General features: G+C 39.8%; 1 protein-coding gene across 1 annotated transcript; it reads right to left on the bottom strand.

The window, feature by feature from the left end:
• Positions 1–15,731: 15,731 nt before the first annotated feature.
• Positions 15,732–19,786, bottom strand: LOC117660594 (sulfate transporter-like). Its single transcript, XM_034408745.3, has 2 exons — positions 19,165–19,786; positions 15,732–18,673 (listed from the first exon to the last, which is right to left on the bottom strand). Exons 1-2 carry the CDS (start codon positions 19,774–19,776, stop codon positions 17,072–17,074), a joined length of 2,214 nt encoding a protein of 737 aa, XP_034264636.1. The 5' UTR covers positions 19,777–19,786; the 3' UTR covers positions 15,732–17,071.
• Between the last annotated feature and the right edge of the window lie 918 nt (positions 19,787–20,704).

A 20,704-nucleotide genomic window follows, 5' to 3' on the forward strand; every position in this document is an offset into this window, starting at 1 on the left:
AACTTTTTCCAAGCTCTCAATATCTCTTTTGTAACATGGTGACCAAAATTGGTTGCAGTATTCCAGGTATGGTCTTACTAGGGTTTTATAAAGTGGTACTAGTACTTCTCGTGATCTTGATTCTATGCCTTTGTTTATACAACCTAGGATTGTATTAGCTTTTTTGGCTGCTGCTGCATACTCATATTCAAGTGATCATCCAACTAGGACTCCAAGGTCCCTCTCACAGTTACTATAGGTGAGGTTGTTTCCATGGTTGACTGCTGTTCCCATCTAAGATCCCAAGACTGATGCTCCCTTGTACTGATACCCAGGATGAAAACATCTCAATATCAGTTATGTATATGGCAGTCATACTAAGCCTGTGTCTGAATTATTTGAATGACAAAATATATATATACATCATTTAATTATTGATATTTTGTTTATTATTCCAGGGCTTGGAGTTAATTACAAGTAGTCCTCAACTTATGACCACAATCGAGCCCAAAATGTATGATGTTAAGTGAGAAATTTGTTTAGTGAGTTTTGCTCCATTTTACAACTATTCTCACCACATTTGTTAAGTGAATCATTGCAGTTCTTAAAGTAGTAACACGGTTGTTAAGTGAATCTGATTTCCCTGTTGACTTTGCTTGTTAGAAAGTCGCAAAAGGTGATCACATGACTCCAGGACACTGCAACAGTCATAAATGTGAGTCAGTTGTCAAGCTTCCAAATGTAAATCACATGACCATGAGATGCTGCAATCATAAGTGCGAAAAATGGTCATAAGTCACTTATTTCAGTACTGTTGTAAGTTTGAACGGTCACTAAATGGACTGTTGTAAATTGCGGATTACCTGAATTAAAACTTGCCACTGATATATATCTCTGGATAATGTTTTAGTTCCCCAAGTTTTGTTCTTTATCTAAGTGTGATTCACAGGTGACTTTTTTTAAATCTTTCAAGACATAGTAGAAGCTCAGATCAGAAATTCTCTGGAAAAAATTTCACACATCCACCTTCCAGGGCCAGAGGTCACTCTCACATCTTCTCTTTCAAATCCTATCATCCCCAAAGCCTTGTAGAAGACATGAGACTACAGAACAATACTGTTTCAGAGACCAGAAATGTTTAGTTTTTGGGTGGTCCCTTCAGATTGTAATACCATTTTAAGCTTTTATTGTAGTAATAACCCTCAAAAGGAACAGTATTTGAATCCAGTGAAGACAAAAGGATCTCATAACGTATCTTCTAGCTTATTACTTCAGAAAAAATACATACTATACAATATTGGTTAGTACAGTAATTGTACTTTCCCAATTAGATAGACTAATTTTTTAGTATATATGCTTTCTTCTGGGTAAAAACAAAAATGCATTACATTTGAGTTTACAAATAAAAGAAGAAAATGCACCAGTTTTTTAATATGGAACTTGCTTTGCTAAAATCCTGAACTTTTTTTTTTTTTGGCTGAGTGGAACAGAACACTTGCTTTTCTATTTCACACCGTTTGCTCTTGAATTAGATAGCAACCCTTAGGCTACACTTGTTAAAATTGCATTTCTTTTCTTTCTTTCTTTTGAAATAGAAGAAAAGAGGCACTAACTACTCCTTGGTAGAACAAAGAACAAAGAAATAAGTACTTAAGTGGTAGCACTGTTTCTAGTCGCACCTTTACTAATGTTTTAACCTGTACTTTAAAATAAAAAATTCTAAACTTTCAGTCTGTGATTCAGTTCAGTTTCTCCTAGGCCTCCAAATAATATAATTAACCATCTCACCCAGCAAGAATAAATTGTTTTGGGCTATTGGATATATTTGGGATTTTGAGATCATAGATATTTTGCAATCCCACTTGATTTAGTTTCATCTGTGGGCAAATGGATACAGTCCCCAATAAAATAGAACATACAATAGTCTTCCATTGAATAGACTGAATATGCTTAAAATAAAATTGGATTTTGGCTGTGCTTGTGGCCTACTGGACAAAATACTGTATATCCAAGATGAATAATATTGTCTTTACCATCAGCAGGGGGTTGTTGTTGTGATTTCAGATATGACTAACATTGCTAACCATAACTACACATTCTTTGTATTATGTGAAAGATCTGATTGACCAAAGCCATAACAGCAGCAGACGTCAATATGTATGGCCCTATCTAGTGATCACCATAGTATTTGAAAAATTGCACCTAAGAATGGAAGAGATATAAATAATAAAGAATAACAATTAACAAATGAAATGAAAGAAAAAGTAGATATGCTGTGTACTTATGGAACTAAGAAAAATAAGATGTATTTTATAAATATGAATGAAAATGGTGTAATCCTAGTAGCATAGCAGATGAAGAAAAGCATATTTGTGAATGATGGGACTAATCTGTATCTGAGAAAGCATGAATGGGATTATCTCGGTTGTTGTGAGTATTGAAATAGGTGGATGTTATGTTCCAATGAATGGTCATAATGGAAGAACCAAGAATGAATTGGGGGAGACAATACAACATTTTGAATAAAAATAATGGACAGAAAAAATATTCTGTTGGGTGCAATGGACAGATTGGTGGGGAAGAGAGGAAAGAACATCAAAAAGGTGAATATTGTAGACTATTTGGAAACCCAGAAATGAGAGTTTGGTGAGTATCTGCTTAGATAATGGTTGCTTGTTTTGATTACATGGCTTAAACATGTATGTTCATGCAAACAAACAGAAAAGGAAAGAACATAAATCTGAATCCACAATTAATTCAATTGTTTATGATGAAAGATGGAGAAAATTTGTGAAGAATATAAAGATGGATGATAGGTTCTGAATATGAGACAGGCTATTATTTGATAATGGCATGAGTTGATCTGTGAAAAAAAATGGTTATGGAAGGAAAGGAAAGAAATGAATGTAAAATAATTGCTGGAAGAAATGGTGCAAGTCCTGCTTGGAAAAAGTATTAGATGATAAATTAATCTCCCAGTGCAGAATTCATTGAAAATGGTTGTAAGGAGAAGATATGGAAAATGCTTGGAACAGAGTGAAAAGAATGTGTTACCAAGGTTCACAGAAATGTGTGTAACTGAATGGGACATGTGAAAAAGGGAGGGAAAAGAGGCTAAGCAAGGATTTTTGGAATATCAGTCCTGCTCATTCCTGTGACCGGGAATGAAGAAAGTTGGAGAATGGAGGAGCTGGCAGTATGCCAAGATACAGTGTTGTTCTGTTGCCTGTCCCATAGAAAGACATTGGGAAGATTTTCCTGGTTTTTATCCTCCTCGCCACCCAGATGGAACTGGCTATTTTTTGGGGGGGGGTACTAAAAAATTCAAACCAGTTTTGAAAATCTTTCTTTTGCCAGCTTTTCTCTGACACGTTCATTGCCCCTCCCAAAGCAATTGGTCTGATTTCCTTCTGGTTTTGGAGATAATCCAGATGATGGATACACAGACAGATGGACAAACGAGGAGACGAGCAGAGAGAGCCACAAATCCCTTTATATAATTTCTTTCCTGCGTTCTGGAGAACTGAAAGATGCTTGATTGAAAAGTGAAATGTGGCAGACTGTGTGAGAAAAAAAATTGCATGTAAAAAGTGATTGATGAAAAATATAAAGATGTTGTGAAGCATATAGTTAAACTGCAGAAGGAATAGTTAATTTTCAAAGAAGCCAAGAAAATGCTGAGTGGGATGGATAGAAATTAAAAAAAAATCTACTGTTTTTGAACTGCATGGAAAGGGATAAATAGTCTCCAGCAGAGTAATGAAATTAAAAATAAAAGTGATGAAGTTATTTACGTGAAGTGAGAGAGAATGCCAAAATGAACATTTTTTTATAGATGGGAGAGATAGTAATATGATGAAAAGTTCAATTAAAACAAATGCTGCAAATCTTAGCATCTTGGGGGAAAAAATGAGAGGAAATAATAAATGCTCTGATAATACTAAAAATATTAAGATTGCATATGTCGATTGAAGAGCAATTCATGCTTATGTTAGTAATGTTAGAAATGGGGTGGTTACAGATATCAATATTTGTGTACTTCACTATATGGGCAATGTTGACACAAGCAATTTGCAGCAAATGACTAATAGACTCTATGATGCAGCAAGGATTGTACGGTTCAGTACAGTTCAGATCTTAAGTCAGAATAGTTTATTAGTAGTTTAACAAAGCAAATGAATTTAACAATTGCTCTTTAACAATTTCATAAACAATGAAAACCTAGAGTGCTAAGCATATGATCAGTAGTATAGTAGTATGGATGGACAAATGCTGTGTTTGTAGAAAAATCAGATGGTTGTCTAAGCCTTGTCTAAAACCTGCAGGCTTGTGTTCTGGGTAATAACTGGACTGGGAAAGTAGTAGTGCATGACACCAAAGGGAGACAAGGAAAGGATTGGGATGGGAAGAATGGGGAGCAGGCAGATACAATATATACCAATCTTGAAACCAAGATGATTGGAGTTAATAGTAGTGAGGAGACATAGGGAAAGGAACACTAAGAAGATTGAGGGCAGAGTAGATGGGCCAGTTGTTTATCTCAAACTTAAAGCCAATTTAGGCATGGCTATTGATATCCTTGGCTCCAAGCACACAATACATTCAACTGGTCCAACATGAATGACATCAAAGTGCCAAAAGCAGTAGGCCGATATTGCACTGCAAATACTGCCCCTTTTGGATTTGTACGTGTTACCACAATGGAAATATTTAAAAGGTGGAGTTGCTTTTATAGGATTGATTGATTTGTATGTACATTGTGAAAAACACAGAGGTTGAGCACAATAGAAATGTGGCTTTTTAAGAAGCGTGTGAGGACTTCCAATGAGAGATGGTGAATTAACACCTCTCTTTTTTTTCCACTTCCACATTGCATGAGGCATTACGGTCAAAAAGTCAGCTGGATATGAGATCTGGACGACCAAGATGCTTTCTAGAATAAAGAGAGACCTTGGATTACCCACATGTACTTTGGAGAACTGGTTTTGGTTGGTATATGGTAGAAACTGTCATTTTTTGCAGCCACTTGGAGACTTATTATTTTATCATTTTTTAATTTTGAAAAACCTTTGGAACCATAAGTGTACTAGTTGCTGGACAAGTTTCTCTTCAGTGATAGCCAGTTCATCTCATTTAACACCAATGACATGTGGGCATAACGAGAAAGGCCCGTTACTGCTCAAACTGCTGCATTTTGGGCCAGTTGTAGCTTCCAGATGGGCTTCAAAGGCAGACCCACATACAGCATGTTGCACTAAATATGCCCCAATAGCAATAGCAATAACATTTAGATTTATATACCATTTTACAGTGATTTACAGCCTTCTCTAAGCTGTTTACAGAATCAGCATATTGTCCGCAACAATCTGGGTCCTCATTTTACCAACTTCAGAAGGATAGAAAGCTGAGTCAACCATGAGCCTTTTGGAATTGAACTCCTGAAGTGAGCAGTGAGTTAGCCTGCAGTACTGCATTCTAACCACTGTGCCACCATGGCTCTTAGGTAATCAGGGAATGAGTGACCATCTGAAGGGTTTCCCAGTTTGTTTTGTTTTGTTTTTATTAAATTTGTATACCGCCCTACTCCCGAAGGACTCAGGGCGGTGAACAGCCATAAAATAAAACATATAGATACAAAATTTAAAATAGAGATAAAACAAATTAAATAAATTTGGCTGAACCATTATTAAAACCCCAATAATTTAAAACCAAATTTAAAATTCCCATTTAAAAAGAGGAAAAGTTTAGGTCAGGCCAGCTTGATGAAATAGGAACGTCTTAAGCGCGCGACCGAAGGTACGCAGATCCGGAATCCTCCGTATTTCCGGGGGGGCTCATTCCAGATTGTAGGTGCCCCCACAGAGAAGGCTCTCCCCCTGGGGGCCGCCAGTCGACATTGTTTGGCCGACGGCACCCAGAGGAGCCCCTCTCTATGGGAGCGTACTGGTCGGTGGGAGGCTATTGGTGACAGCAAGCAGTCCCACAAATAGCCAGGTCCTAAGCCATGGAGCGCTCTGAAGGTGATGACCAAAACCTTGAAGCGCACGTGGAAGACCACCAGGAGCCAGTGCAGCTTGCGCAGGAGAGGCGTTACATGGGAGCGCCACGTCGCTCCCATCACCACCTGCGCGGCCGCACTCTGCGCCAGTTGGAGCCTCCGAGTGCTCCTCAAGGGGAGCCCCATGTAGAGAGCATTACAATAGTCCAAACGGGAGGTGACGAGGGCATAAGTGACCGTGCGTAACGAGTCCCGATCCAGAAAGGGACGCAACTGGCAGATCAGGCGGACCTGATGAAAAATCCTCCCAGTCACGGCCGTCAAGTCCTCTTCTAAAGACAGCCGTGAATCCAGGAGGACACCCAAGTTGCGAGCCCCTTCCGTGGGGGCCAATGCTTCACCCCCAATAGTCAGCGATGGCACCAGCTGACTATATCGGGATGTCGGAAACCACAGCCACTCGGTCTTGGATGGGTTGAGCCTGAGCCTGTTTCTCCCCATCCAGATCCGTACGGCCTCCAGGCACCGGGACATCACTTCAAGGGCATCGTTGGGGTGGTCTGGGGTGGAGATGTACAGCTGGGTGTCGTCAGCGTACTGATGGTACTCCACCCCGAAACCACGGATGATCTCGCCCAGCGGCTTCACATAAATGTTGAACAAAAGGGGCGAGAGGACCGATCTTTGTGGCACCCCACATATAAGGGGCCTCGGGTCGACCTCTGCCCCCCTGTCAACACAGACTGTGACCGTCAGAGAGAAAGGAGGAGAACCACCGTAATACGGTGCTTCCCACCCCCAACTCTTCCAAACGGTGCAGCATGATACCATGGTTGATGGTATCAAAAGCCGCTGAGAGATCTAATAGGACCAGGACAGAGCCCTCCAGAGATCATCCACCAACGCGACCAATGCCATTTCCGTGCTGTACCCAGGCCTGAAACCCGACTGGAACGGATCTAGATACGTCATTTCATCCAGGTACTGGGGAAACTGTCATGCAACCACACTCTCAACAACCTTCACCACAAAGCGAAGGTTGGAGACTGGACGATAGTTAGCCAATATTGCCGGGTCCAGGGAAGGCTTCTTGAGGAGAGGTCTCACCACCGCCTCTTTCAAGGTGGCGGGAAAGACACCCTCGCCCAATGAAACATTTATAATCCCCTGGAGCCAGCTCGCGTCACCTCCCGGGAAGCCAGCACTAACCAGGAGGGGCACGGGTCCAACAAACATGTAGTCGCATTCAGTCTATCCAGAATCCTGTCCATGTCCTCAGGGGTCACAGAATCAAACTCATCCCAGATAACATTCTCAGGACCTGCCTCCGTCATCCCCGCTGGATCTACCCAGTCGGAGTCCAGATCTTCCTGAATCTGAGTGATTTTGTCATACAGATACTGAACAAAATCCTCGGCTCTTCCCTCCAAGGGGTCCTCCCTCGCTTCCTGGTGGAGCAGGGAGCGGGTCACCCTAAACAGGGCGGCCGGGCGGTTATCTGATGACGCAATAAGAGCAGCAAGATAAGTGCATTTTGCTGCTTTTATCGCCACTAGGTAATTCTTAATATGAGATCTTACCAGTGTCCGGTCAGATTCAGTACAACTGGCCCTCCAACTACTCTCTAGGCGTCTTTTCTGGCGCTTCATCTCCCTCAGCTCCTCAGTAAACCAAGGAGCCAGGTGAGATCGGCGCCGGGTCAGAGGCCGCAAAGGCATGACTCGATCCAGAGCTCCAGCGGCGCCCCTATCCCAGGCGGCCACTAGGTCTCCAGTCGAGGTGTGAGCCAGAACCTCGGGGATTGGCCCAAGCTCCACCTGGAACCTATCAGGTTCCATCAGGTGCCTGGGGCGGTACCATCTTATCGGTTCCGCCTCCCTGCGGCGGGGTGCAGCGGTTCGAAGGTCAAGGCGAAGGAGAGAGTGATCCGACCATGACAAGGGCTCGATGACTATGTCCCCTATCTCGAGATCACTCAGCCACTGTCTAGAGACAAAAATCAAGTCCAGTGTGTTTCCCCCCATGTGCGTAGGGCCATGAATTAGCTGGGTCAGATCCATAGCCGTCATGGAAGCCATGAACTCCCGAGCCACCTCAGACGTCTCACCCACGGACGGCAGGTTGAAATCCCCCATGACCATAAGTCTGGGGGTATCAACCGCCAGCGCGGCGATAACGTTGAGTAGCTCGGGCAGGGCTGCTGCCACGTGGCAGGGAGCCAGGTACGTGATCAGCAAACCCCTCTGAACCCCGTGATCCCACTTCACAAGGAGAGTCTCACAACCGGCCATCTGAGGAACAGTGGCCTCCCTCGGCCTAAGGCCTTCTCTAATAATAACCGCTACTTCCCCGCCCCTCCCCTGTGACCAGTGAAACAAAGGGCACAGAAGGTGTGCAAGATGAACCTGTGGGAAGGCACTTGCTACCTGCTTCTCAACCACATTAGTCTCAAATTGCTGGTAATTACCTATAAAGCCTACATGGCTTAGGCCCAGGATACCTGGTGGACCATCTGCGGCCAGCGACAGCTCCCCTTCTCCCAGTGCGTTCTCACAGGGAGGGCCTCCTTGGGGTTCCATTGGCCAGAGAGTGTAGATTGGTGACTCCCAGGGAGCAGGCCTTCTCTGTGGGCGCACCTACTCTGTGGAATCAGCTCCCTCTGAAGCTCTGGGTGGCTCCTGACCTTTGCTCCTTCCGCTGTGATCTGAAAACATGGTTATTTGGCCTGGCTGGATTGGACTGAAGGGGTTTTAAATGTGATTTTAACGGGTTCTTATATTTGTTGTATTTTATAATTGAATTTGTGTATTTATTGTTGTGAGCTACCCTGAGTCCTTTGGAGAGAGGGCGGCATACAAGCCCAAATAATAAATAATAAGTAAATAAGTAAGTAAATAAATAAATAAATAAATAAATAAATAAATAAATAAATAAATAAATAAATAAATAAATAGGGAAGTGCAACTTCATCCAAGACCAAAGATGGAAACATCTCAGACCTAGGAGCCAAACAAGCCCAGTCATTTAGGATTGAGATAAAAATCAAGAGCAATTCAATTCACTATCTTTTTATATCATCAATGTATCAAACACAAAACTGTCACATTCAGTGCTGTTGCAGTGATTTAAAAAAAAAACAAAAGAAAATATTGCTCATAACTTTTTAAAAAATCCTCAGCCAGCCCAGCTGCTTTCTCCACATAATTAACAGCTGCCACACAATCTGCTGCGAGTCATAACTTTTGCTCCTGTAATGTATTGTTTCGTGGGATAAGGCAATCTATAAATCAAAACAAATGGCAAGGAACAGATTTTCATAGTTCTGGGAGATGAGAGATTCTAGGGTAGCCTAGGGATATTTAAGAGGAGAGGAAATCACATCGAGTTCAAACTTCAGGCTTTGAGAAATGTACATGTTACCAGAGATGGGATTCAAATCCTGGCGTTACTGGTTTGCTATAGGTAGCGTTGGGGCACGCGTGCTTGCTTCGCAGGCGCCTCCCAATCCCACCCCATTCATTGCAAAAGAATCAGCAGTTTAATGGTTTCCTGATAGGAATTCAAATTCAAAAGTCACAATTTTTTCCTGCTCTAATTATATATATGCAGACAGGTGAAATTTCTGCTTTGATCTTATCATCATGGTAGACTGTCAAAGAAATAATAAAATACCTTCCTTGCTCGGTTTTAGTCTCCCTTTTTCCTTTCTGTAGGAAAATTATGTAGCTACTGCTGAAGGCACATCTGAGAATTTACTAATTTGACGAATTTGGAGACACCACAGTGACAAATTATCCAATTCTGAATGGAAACTATTTTATCTCTACAAATTTCTTAACGGTAATCTTCTAAACTTGTTTTACATTCTGTAGAATCTGTACTGTGGAATTCTTGAATATGCTTCATTTTCACCTGATTATCCATCTATCAATATATATATAAATCCATGTAGATTGCAATTAATCTCCCTGCAAATAAATGAGGTTAACTTCCAACTGAATATGGGCAGGATTATAGGCTAATCTGCTTGGATTTTCAGATTAGATTCCATCCTAAAAAATGCAGGTCACATTCTTACTTGGTATTTGTAAGCATCCTAAGAACATTTGTTTTAATATAGTTTTAATATAAGTATGTGTTTCATAGAAAAACAAAACCAACAATACGATATAGTCACTCTCAGTTACATGTACAGTACATTCAGAAAGAAACCTGTATAAATTTTGCTCCTTGTTCAAATTCAATTTAGCATTCATAAATTTACTGATCAGTACAGAAATCAGTGTAAAGATACAGAGAAATTCTACATTTTAATTTCCATTCGTTGTCACTTACTCATATTTTCAGGTCTTTCATTACCTCCTCCCTCTTTTAACTCAGTCTCCTTCAAACTCTGACTTATGTGTAGTAATTTTTATTAATTCACAGTTCAGCAATACAAATAAAAAAGATAAATAAATATAAATAAATAAAATAAATAAATAAGAAAAGAAAAGAAAAAAATAAAATAAAGACAAGGTAATATTTAAAAATTAGTCAGTGAACAGTCAAAGTCCACCTCGGAAGGATGGAAGGCTGAGTCAAGCTTCAGCCAGTGAGAATCGAACTGCTAAACTGCTGGCAGCCGGCAGTCAGCAGAAGTAGCCTGCAGTACTGCATTCTAACCACTGTGCCACCATGGCTCCTAGTACAGTAGGACATGAGCTGTAGTTTCAATAAGCTCTTGTCTACAGAGGCACAGTCTCAGCTAATAAGAGGTTGAATTTAACTTCTGTGATGTCTTAAAGGTGTGAAAAATGTAAATCTTCTGAATACAACTCAAAGTTTTTTGATACTATGCAGTGTAGGCATTATGTATTAAATTTTTTTTATTTTATTTTTTATTTTATATTGGATTTCTATACCGCCCTTCTCCCTGAGGACTCAGGGCGGTGTACAGCCAGATTAAAAAACATGCAGAACAAATATTAAAAACAATTAAAAGATATATAAATTTGGCCCAATTAAAACTCATTTACCAATTAAAACGTTTAAAACATTTAAAAACAGTTAAAAATTTCATCTTAAGCCAGCCCGGCTTGTTTAAATAAATGGGTTTTAAGGGCGCGACGGAAGGCACTGAGGTCTTGGATTCTCCTTATCTCTGGGGGGAGCTGATTCCAGAGGGTAGGTGCCCCCACAGAGAAGGCTCTCCCCCTGGGGGTCACCAGCCTACAAATCTTGAACTGAAAAGGGAATTGCATATTGTAGATACTAAAATGGAATGTATATGATATCTAAATTTGCCTGTTCTTTATAATAATCTTTGGGGTGGAAATTCTTACGTGTGTTATTTCATTTCATATTTTAGAAGTCAATGGTCACAATAAATTATATTTGCACTTCCTTTGAATGGATACTGCTGAACTAGGCAATTCCCAAGTGAGTTGTCCTGGGAAACCTTTCAGTCTCTTCTGCCTTTTAACTGTTGAATTTAACATCCACAAGGGATTGCATCACTTCCTTGATTATACATCTGAAATTAGTTATGGGCCTCCAGAATTTTAAGCCCAAATTACATGAAATTCTTCAATGTTTCTTTCAGTTTTACTTTTTTTCCCCCAAAAAATATTGAGCATGAATGGAAGAACAGGCAAAGATAACTTTCCAATTTGTTCTTCTCTTGCCATTTTTCATTTTAGAACCCACCCAGTGGTGGGATTCAACCGATGTAACAACCGGCTTGCTGAACGTGTGCTCCAAGCGTGCACAGTGCTTTTGAAAACAGCTCTAAAACTTACCTTCTACTGCAGCCCCAGTGAGTAAAACAGCTGAGGTGCGGCAATCCGCTCTGCCACGCCTATCAGCTGGGCTTCAAACAAAGGAAATATAGGTCAGTATAACACAGGGGCAGCTGGGCAGGCCTAGTTGATCATCGGAGCGAACCAGTTCGCTTTCAGCTGATCGTCGGAGCTGCTAGTTTGCCCAAACTAATCCGAACCGGCTGAATCCCACCCTGATTTTCTCACCCCCCCTTATAATAATCCAGAGAAAGCCCACAAAGAGAGTACTTTTCTGAATATGATTTCCACAATATTTAGTCACCACAATTAACAGCCATTGCTGACTGTAATGTTAGTCTGATCCCCTTTTACAGATTTTCTTTTTGGTGGCCTTTCAAACAGTGGTTTATTGTATGTCTCAATTTCAGCTACAAATCTGTTCTATTAGAAATCCTTCACCATTCTACTTCATTAGATTCTTGTTAAAGCCCTTAACTTTTTCTCAGAGTGAATTTGAGTAGTAGTTCTAGTATCTTAGTATTTTGGTTGCTCATTTTTGCAACTTTTCAAACTCTTTTGAAAATATATTGATTAGAATTCTGCAAGAGGTTGATTGTTCAATAGCATGGTATAAAGGTACGGCTACCACAATTCTTGATTTATTTCCTAATACGATCCATCAGGAAATTTCCTTTTTTTTTTTTTTCCAGAACTACCCAACCTCACAAATTTCTTGCCTGGTCATCCCATTCAGTTTCTAACATAATGTGTATCATTAATTTCTTTGTCTGCTAATGTCCATAATAACATCACTTGGAGTTGAAATTACTTGAAGTAGACTAAACTTTTATTTTTGCCTTTGAGTCATTGCCTCCTAAGTTTCTAGACTCCCCTTCACCACTAACAAATTGACTTTTATATATATATATAACTGTCTTACACATTCAGTTATATTATAATGCTCTTCCTAGTTTAGACAGATCTCTCTTTGGGCTTTCCATAGTCTCTTTTTGTTTTGCCTTATCAATCCTTTGGCCATCTCACTGCTTCATCACTAAAAAAAAGTTGAAAAGCATTCATTTCAATAGAGAGCCTTAGGAAATATTTCACATTCCTTCACAGCAAGCTTCTCCTCTGGGGTTTCTATTAACTAGTTATTGGCATATGCTGATCTATAAGCAGATCTTCTCTTCCCCATTGTTGCTGAAGTGGTGCAGCAGCCTTTGGTGAGGAAACTTGCAAAATGGCATCCTTGGACTTCTAACTTGCTTTTTCAAAGGAAGATACTTTAAAGATCAATTGAGGCTTTTCTTGGAAGGCAAATCTTTGGATTTGATATTCAAATTTATTTATTGATTTATTGAGACCGTGCAAAACTTTTGAGAGGACGCTTTGCAAAATGTGTTCATGCAAGTAAAGGAAGAAAGTGGCCTAATCCTTTCAAAAACCTGTTGATCTGCTTGAAAAATTTTCCTCAATTATCTCTGTGAGCATGTACATGTACAAACGCTCTGCTGATCTGTCTTCAGACAACTGAGGAAAGGCAACTGTACCAAAGGCCTCAAAAGATATTGGTGTTATTAGCCATCAAACCTCAAAAATACACTTTTGGCCACTACTGTATTTCAAAATTATTCAAGGTGCTTAACAAAACACAAACATTTCTTTTTCTGCCTAAAGGGTTATTATTATTATTTTTTAAATCTATCTATTAATGAACCTGATGTACAGGTACTTTGAAGATACCACTAGATGTATAATTTCAAAGTAACCGTTTATTTTCATATGCCTTCCATCATTAAGTCCAACAAAGCCCCAAATGTCTATTTATACTATCCATAGATTCAGATTTAACATTATGGGCTGATAAAAAATATCATTTTAGAATTTATGCTTTGCCATTCTCCCAATGGCAAATAATTTTAGAAATTCTTTCGACAGGCAGCTTCTTCCTATGCATGCTTACACTGAGAGGAAAACAAATACTTACTTTTTTCATCAAAACTTTTAGCAAAGCCCTTCTGGTCATGTGCAATACATTTTCTAATTGCCTGAGAAATGTATTATAATTTAATATATTCTGCTCATTTATAATTCTCTCAATACCAACAGATTCGACTTCTGTTTTTCCTGCGTCATTCTCTCGCCCTCTGGTGGTTGATGAAAAGTAATATTATTGATGCACAGAGCCTTTCATGTCTTTGGTAAAATATGTTTATGTTCGGCTACAAGTTTTTGATCTGAGGGATAAAGCGAACTTGTTCTTCCCTGCTTCAAAAATCAGGAGGAGAACCAAAGGAAGGAAGCTATAGAGAAGCAAGCTTCAAACAACTCAGGGAGGTCTCCTCATGGTAAGAGCAGCAGAATAGGCATTATTGAAAAGGAGAAGCTGTGGTGTGTTTCTTTTGTTTTTTGTTTTTTTGTTTTTGCTGGATATGGAAATTCAGATCCCTACCTCAAGTTCATGTCACTGATGTGATTAATTATGCTCAGGCCACTTATCATGCAGGCTGGGACGATAAAGTGGAGAACCAAATAGGCTATTTGGAGCCAGGCCTAAGGAGAGGAGGGTTCAGCTGGTACATTGTTCCGGGGCCCATGGAGCTCAAAGGGGGCCCATGAAGGGAGAAAAACCAAATTTTTAAAAAGAAAAACAATATTGGGTATATACTTCATACTCTATACTTTTGTGTGTATAGCAAAACCGCCTTGCAGCCTTGTTTGACATAACCTTTATTAATCTGAAACTCAGTGAACAGTTATTTATGTAATTTATTGAATTTTGGGGGTATGTGGGGGGCAGTGGGTTGCCATTGGTTCGCTCCGGTTTGGGCAAACTGGTAGTAGCGGCGGCTCTGCCCACCCGCCTGGACATCATCAAATATGATTTGAGCATGCGTGCGCAAGCGAACCGGTAGCAAAGGTTTCACCTATCCCTGGGGCGGGGGGGCCCATATTAGTCTTGTTCCAGCACTTAGTAATCCTCTCAGTGGCCCTGTTTGGAGCAATGTTGAGTCACAGAAGCATGCGGAATAAGTAATGTACAAAACAAATGACACAAAGAGCAATTCAGAAATTTGATTTTTGATATGTTTCAAATCAAATTGTTGAAAATAAAGTGAAAGAAGGAAGCGTTTCACGGAAGGGAGAACAGTGTATCAATAATTTAGGAGTTCTTTACAGGAAATACACTGATTACTAAGCTCTTTTGTAAATAGGAATTACTCCAACTCTCTTTCCTGGCAAAGAGCCCCATCTTGTTGTTAACTGCTCCTGTGCTGTTTCTGCACGTTTTTCCTAATCCTAAAGCTCAGGTCTCAATGTGTACAATGTGTTTCAATCCTGCACATCAGGTGCAGGACATCCAGCCTCTCCTTTTCCTCACAGATCACTTTTTGTAATGCACGACCTGCAGACAGATTGAAGATTCTGCAGAGGGCAGCAAGGAGGGAGAGTTACATCATTCCCACTGCCTTTATGTACCCCCCCTCCCCCCGTTTTTCTTTAAGAGGAAATGGCTATAGTTGAGCAACTTGAGCAATCTTTAGAGGGGTGACAGAAAAAGGGAAAGCAATTTTATGCAAGTCAGTTTCAAAAGCCATTTAAAGCCTGCTGCATTCTTAGGATCACTTTAAGATCTTAATCTACCTATAAGATTATATAATCTTCTCTACTGTCCAATATAATATTCTTTTCCTAGGGCAAAAACTATATTCCTAGGACAAAAACTGTCCTTTCTAAACAAATACCAACTTTTCCCTTCTGGCTCTCTTCTGCTATCTATTCAAGAACCAGTTCAGCCTGTTGGTGCCAGTTAAAAGGATTTCTGGTAAGAGTTACCTCTTTGCTTGACAGTTTAACAAACCCAGATTGGTCAGATAAGAGGGTGCCTCTCTAGGAAAACCAGTGGGCTGAACTGTTATGATATAATACAACTAAAGACATGTTCCCTTGTCTTCCCTATCATGAGCACAGATAGAGTGGTAACAATGTTTTTTTTTATCAAGTTTTTTTTTATTTTTTTAATTTATACATATCATTGTGTGAATGGCGGGATGTTTGAGTATTATACATTTCAATACATATAAACATATTCCTAATTATTACATTCCATTTTCCTTATTTCATATTATTTATTCCTACCTTTTACACAAAATTTTAATTTTCATATAAATATTAACTAGTATGCAATGACATCTAAACCGATGTGCTTTAGCATCCGTATTATCTTCTGTTATAGTTTCAATATTATAACCCTCAAGAAAAAAATATATAAAATTGTCTGCCTGTTTTCTTTTCTCCTGTACATCATATTTCACCCATTTTTACAACATCCCTCTCCTTTCCTCTTCTTTCTCCTCCCTCTCTTCTCTATTCCGCTCTCCTTCTCTCTCCTTCCCTCCTTCCTTCTCCTTTCCTTTCCTTTCCTTCCCTTCCCTTCCTCCTTCTCTCCTTCTCCTGTCCCCTCTCTATTTCCCCTCTCTCTTTTTCTCTGCTTCTATAGAAGTACTAACAATGTTTAGGCTTGTAAAATGAATGAGGCTACTCATGGACAATTGCTTACTTTCACTGGGATCAGCTATTTTTAAAGCATGGGTAGGCAACCTATCATTCTCTAGACGCAATGGACTATCCCTGACCAATCTTAATAGCTAGGATTGATGGAATTTATAGTCCTTAATTCTGGTAGGTACCAATTGTCTATTCTCTATCAGGTTTCTATTATCTATCTCCTACCATTTATTTTTCTTGTAGATAATCTATAAGGTAGTAAACCAAGGGTAGAAACATTCTGCAATGTTGTGTGTGTGTGTACATATGTATGTGTGTATGTATGTATGTTTAGTCATGTGTGTGTGTGTGTGTGTGTGTGTGTGTGTGTGTGTGTGTGTGTATGACTAAAAAGCTGTACTATCAATTCAGACCCTGACTTTCTCCAGCTGCATATATAGGTCAGACTCACTACTTCATGATTCCCAACCTATCTATATATTCATGATTGTTGTGTTGATTAAATACTGGTCCAGCTTCATGCAGGATTAAAATATAATTAAGCTCCTGCTTTGAAGATCTTCCTTTCTTTCCCTTTAACAGTTGCTTAAGTAAAGAAATTAAGCAGCTTTTCCCACATCATTTTATCTCCATAGCAGGGACAAAGATTATGTGGTAATGTAACAACAGAGCATAATTATTCTCTTGAATGTAAAGGCCACCATTTTAGCCTGTCACAACTAAAATGCATATCTTAGGTTACTGGCAGCCAGTCCTTTCTTCTTGGTAAAATAACTCTTGAAACAGTTCCTCAAAAGTTCATGTCCTGCTCGATGAAGGCCTAGAGGGGTTCTTCCAGACTCAAGGCTATTGAAACATCCTCAGTTTCTGGTCCGAAAACATTTGTTGCCACCACACTGTCTGACTGTTGAGTTTGATCCTGTTTCTCTGCATACTGCACAGCAGCATGTATACCATGGAATGAGAGCAACTCTGGATCCTGCATCCCAGTGAGCCAACCTCCTGCCTGGAGCAAACGCCGTATGGATGGGTTACAATTGGCCAGCAGGACCTGTATACCAATCTTCTTGTAATCTTGGCGTATCTCCTTTAGCAAACTGAGGCCTACACTGTCTATAAATTGCATGGCTCCACAATCAATGATCAAGGTATGCATATCTATCGAGGCATCAGGACCATCTGCTGAAGCCTTTGGTGTCTTGATTGCCCTTAGGCAGTTCAACTTGGAAGAAAAACAACTTTGATTTTTGCTCAGGTTTGCTTTAGCTTGAGCTTTTTGTTGTATAGCAGCAACCAGGCAGGGATTCACCCCAGTTTTCTGGAAAAGTGAACTTTTGAAGTAGTCTTTGTTTGCATAGTAAAGAGAAGTATCAAAGCGGAAGATCTTGATATTTGCAATGCTAGTGATCCTCTTGTAAGTCAACTGATCCTCATAGATTTCTGAGTCATCCACCTTACCTAGAAGGGTGGCTCGGGGCCGCTGGGTGCGTAAGATGATGCAGAGAAGAGCAAAGCAGACCCCTATCAGAAGGCCCAGTTCTGTGGAGATCAGAGATGAGGACAGCATGGTTACCCACCAGACTATGGTGTCTATTTTGCTGATCCGCCACATCTTGGGTACTTCAGCAAATTTCCGCAATCCTCCCCTGAGATTAACAATTGTAATCACACCCAAGATGCAAGTTTGCAGTGAATAGAAGAGAGGCGCAATCCACAATAGTACCAGGAGCAGTGCAGCCGAAGATATCAAGCTTGATATTTGAGTATGGCATCCCGTTGATTCTTTCAGCAAAGTCTTTGATAAGGCTGCACAGGAAGCAAAGCAGTAGAAGAAAGATGGAATCAGATTTCCCATCCCAAGGGCAATCATCTCTTGATTGGCTCGGACTGGATAACCATGCTTCTTGCCAAATATTTCTGACAGTGAGACTGTCATAGCAAAACCAATAATGGCAATGGGTAGAGCATCAAGTGCCAGATTTGACACAAGGTTCAGATCTGGGACAGCAGGTTGTTTGAAACCAGTGGGAATTGTGCCACAAATTTTAGATTTGTATTTCTTATTGAAGTTAAGGAAATGCGACAGGAGTGTAGCTCCAATTACCACTAGGAGTTCCATGGGAAATGGCGCCTTCATTTTGTCCTTAAATATATTGTTGATTTCTTTTACTGGCACAATTAGAATTAAAGCCACCAGGCTGGTGACCAAATCACAGATGTTGGTTTTCCCAATGTACCTGAAGAGGTCAATCCATGTTAAAACCAGGGAACCTATTCCATCATGCCGAGGGAGCTTCAGTCCAAACAGAAGATTCATTTGGGACGTGAGAATGGTAAGGGAGGACCCTGTTACAAACCCACTCAGAAGAGGTTCTGAGAGATAAACTGAGATGAAGCCCATCTGGAAGACCCCTAGAATAACCTGAAAGGAAAAAGCAAATAGAATTCATGATTCAGAAATAAATACAACGAAAAAGAAGGTGATCTCAACTTGCATTTTTTTTGTCTGTTATTACTAGTCACAGGAGCTGACTGTGACAAGTAGATGTCAGATCTGGAACCAATAAAGTTTGATAAAATATTACAAAGAACAACTTTTCAAAAGCCAACTGTAACTCAGAAATAGGGCTTTAAATGATCAAAATCACATTAAAGCATTTGAGATAAATATATAAATATTTTACATGCAAAAGCTCCCTAAATCAATCCTCAGGACATTTAGACTATGCTACTGAAGTCCTGGCTGGCTTATGGGTTTCATATAGAGATACATTTGTTTGTGAAAGGAGCATTGATTTTTCTTCAGTTTGAAGACTCTTGAGAACACTAAATATAAAGGCAATTTTTTGGTCGAACTAGATGGGCACTTACATAAAAAGAAATTCTTTAAAAAGAAAGATTAATTTATCTTACCTGATAAATCCCAACCAAAAATGTTAGAGTGGTTGCCACTGTGATGGCATAACAACCTCTGTTGCAGACAACTGTCCCATTCATTGTGGTATTGGCCATCAGACTTGTATCCATGTCCAAATCATACCCTGCTAGAGTAAGTTGCCGGTTTACTGTCTGCCCAATCATCAAGCAAAGGACCCCAAAAGAACCAACACAATTATGGCGCGAGGTAGCCATGGCGAAGTAAATAATAGCACAGAAGAAGTTGGTGTAGAGACCATAAATGGGATCCTGGCTTGCAAGGAGGGCATAGGAGATTGATTGAGGGATGGAAACAATTCCTACCAACAAGCCTGAGATGATATCCCCCAGCAGGTATTCCTTGATGTTGTAACGAGGAAGCCACTCAATTATTGGGAACAACTGACGAAAGAAGGTGAGGACACTTTGTTGGTTGCAGTTGTAATTCTCTTTGGCTTTTGTGAGAAGCTTCTTGATGCTGAAGCCTGATGTTTCGTATTCTTCTAGTTTGACAGGTATATAGGAAGACGACTGTGAAGACTGTGAAGAAGGCAAGCTGGATGTGTCATTGCCGTTCTCGGACTTTTGAGTGATAGTGCCACCTTCCATGACTCCAAAGTAGCTGAAAAGATGACACACAGATATTTTTAAAGCAGAGTGCATGACTTAGGCACAGTTGAATATTAATCTGATGATGCATTGCTAGACTGTTATTGCAGAAGCTATATTGTTATATCTGTCTGACAATAAAAAAAGGAAACTATTCAACCATAAAAACTCAGCACTAAAATTTTGAACATAAAAGTTGTTTCTACATATTAACTTAAATTTATTCCTCAGGCATGTTGGTTGTTAACACAGCTTCTAGTATCCTGTACTCATAGCACCATAGAGGGCATACATCAAACTCCCAAATTATTATTTTTTCTTTCTTTTTTCGTTTCAACGATATTTTATATCTCAGACGATCACCAAATTTCATGAGATGTTGTTCTCAGCAATATCTCTCAGTGTTCTCTCAGATAACACTGCAATCTCTTAAAAACGTACAAAAGAAATTGCCGAAACCTTACTAGTTTTAACAATGCTGAGATTTAAACCATTTAATGTTAATGGTGTTATTATCATCATTATTCTTTGGAAGCACCTGAGCTATTGTACAAGATTTAAAAGGTTGATAAACTTTTCCTAGATCATAAACCTTTTTAAAGCCTTTGCAAGAGTATAAAACAAAAACATTTGGAAAGTTTAAATATGTATGTTCAGTTTGTACTAGTACAGGTGGTTCCAGTATGTTAGGAATCAGAGTTTTTATCACAGTCTAAATCTGTCCTTCTGCAAGATTATTTAGCAAACTGTTTAGATGGTTTGAGAGTATTTGCCCCAAATGGATTGCATTTCTTTTTATTGCCACTCAACACAAATGTCCAACATCTATTTTTTAACAGTAATATTTGCTAAGAGAACTAGTTTTGTGTAATAATTAACACACCAAGCTAACAACTCAGAAAACATGAATTCTAGTCCTGGTGTAGCA

Source organism: Pantherophis guttatus, chromosome 2, assembly GCF_059756535.1.
Source record: "Pantherophis guttatus breed Tessera chromosome 2, ASM5975653v1, whole genome shotgun sequence".
In the NCBI taxonomy this organism is placed as follows: domain Eukaryota; kingdom Metazoa; phylum Chordata; class Lepidosauria; order Squamata; family Colubridae; genus Pantherophis; species Pantherophis guttatus.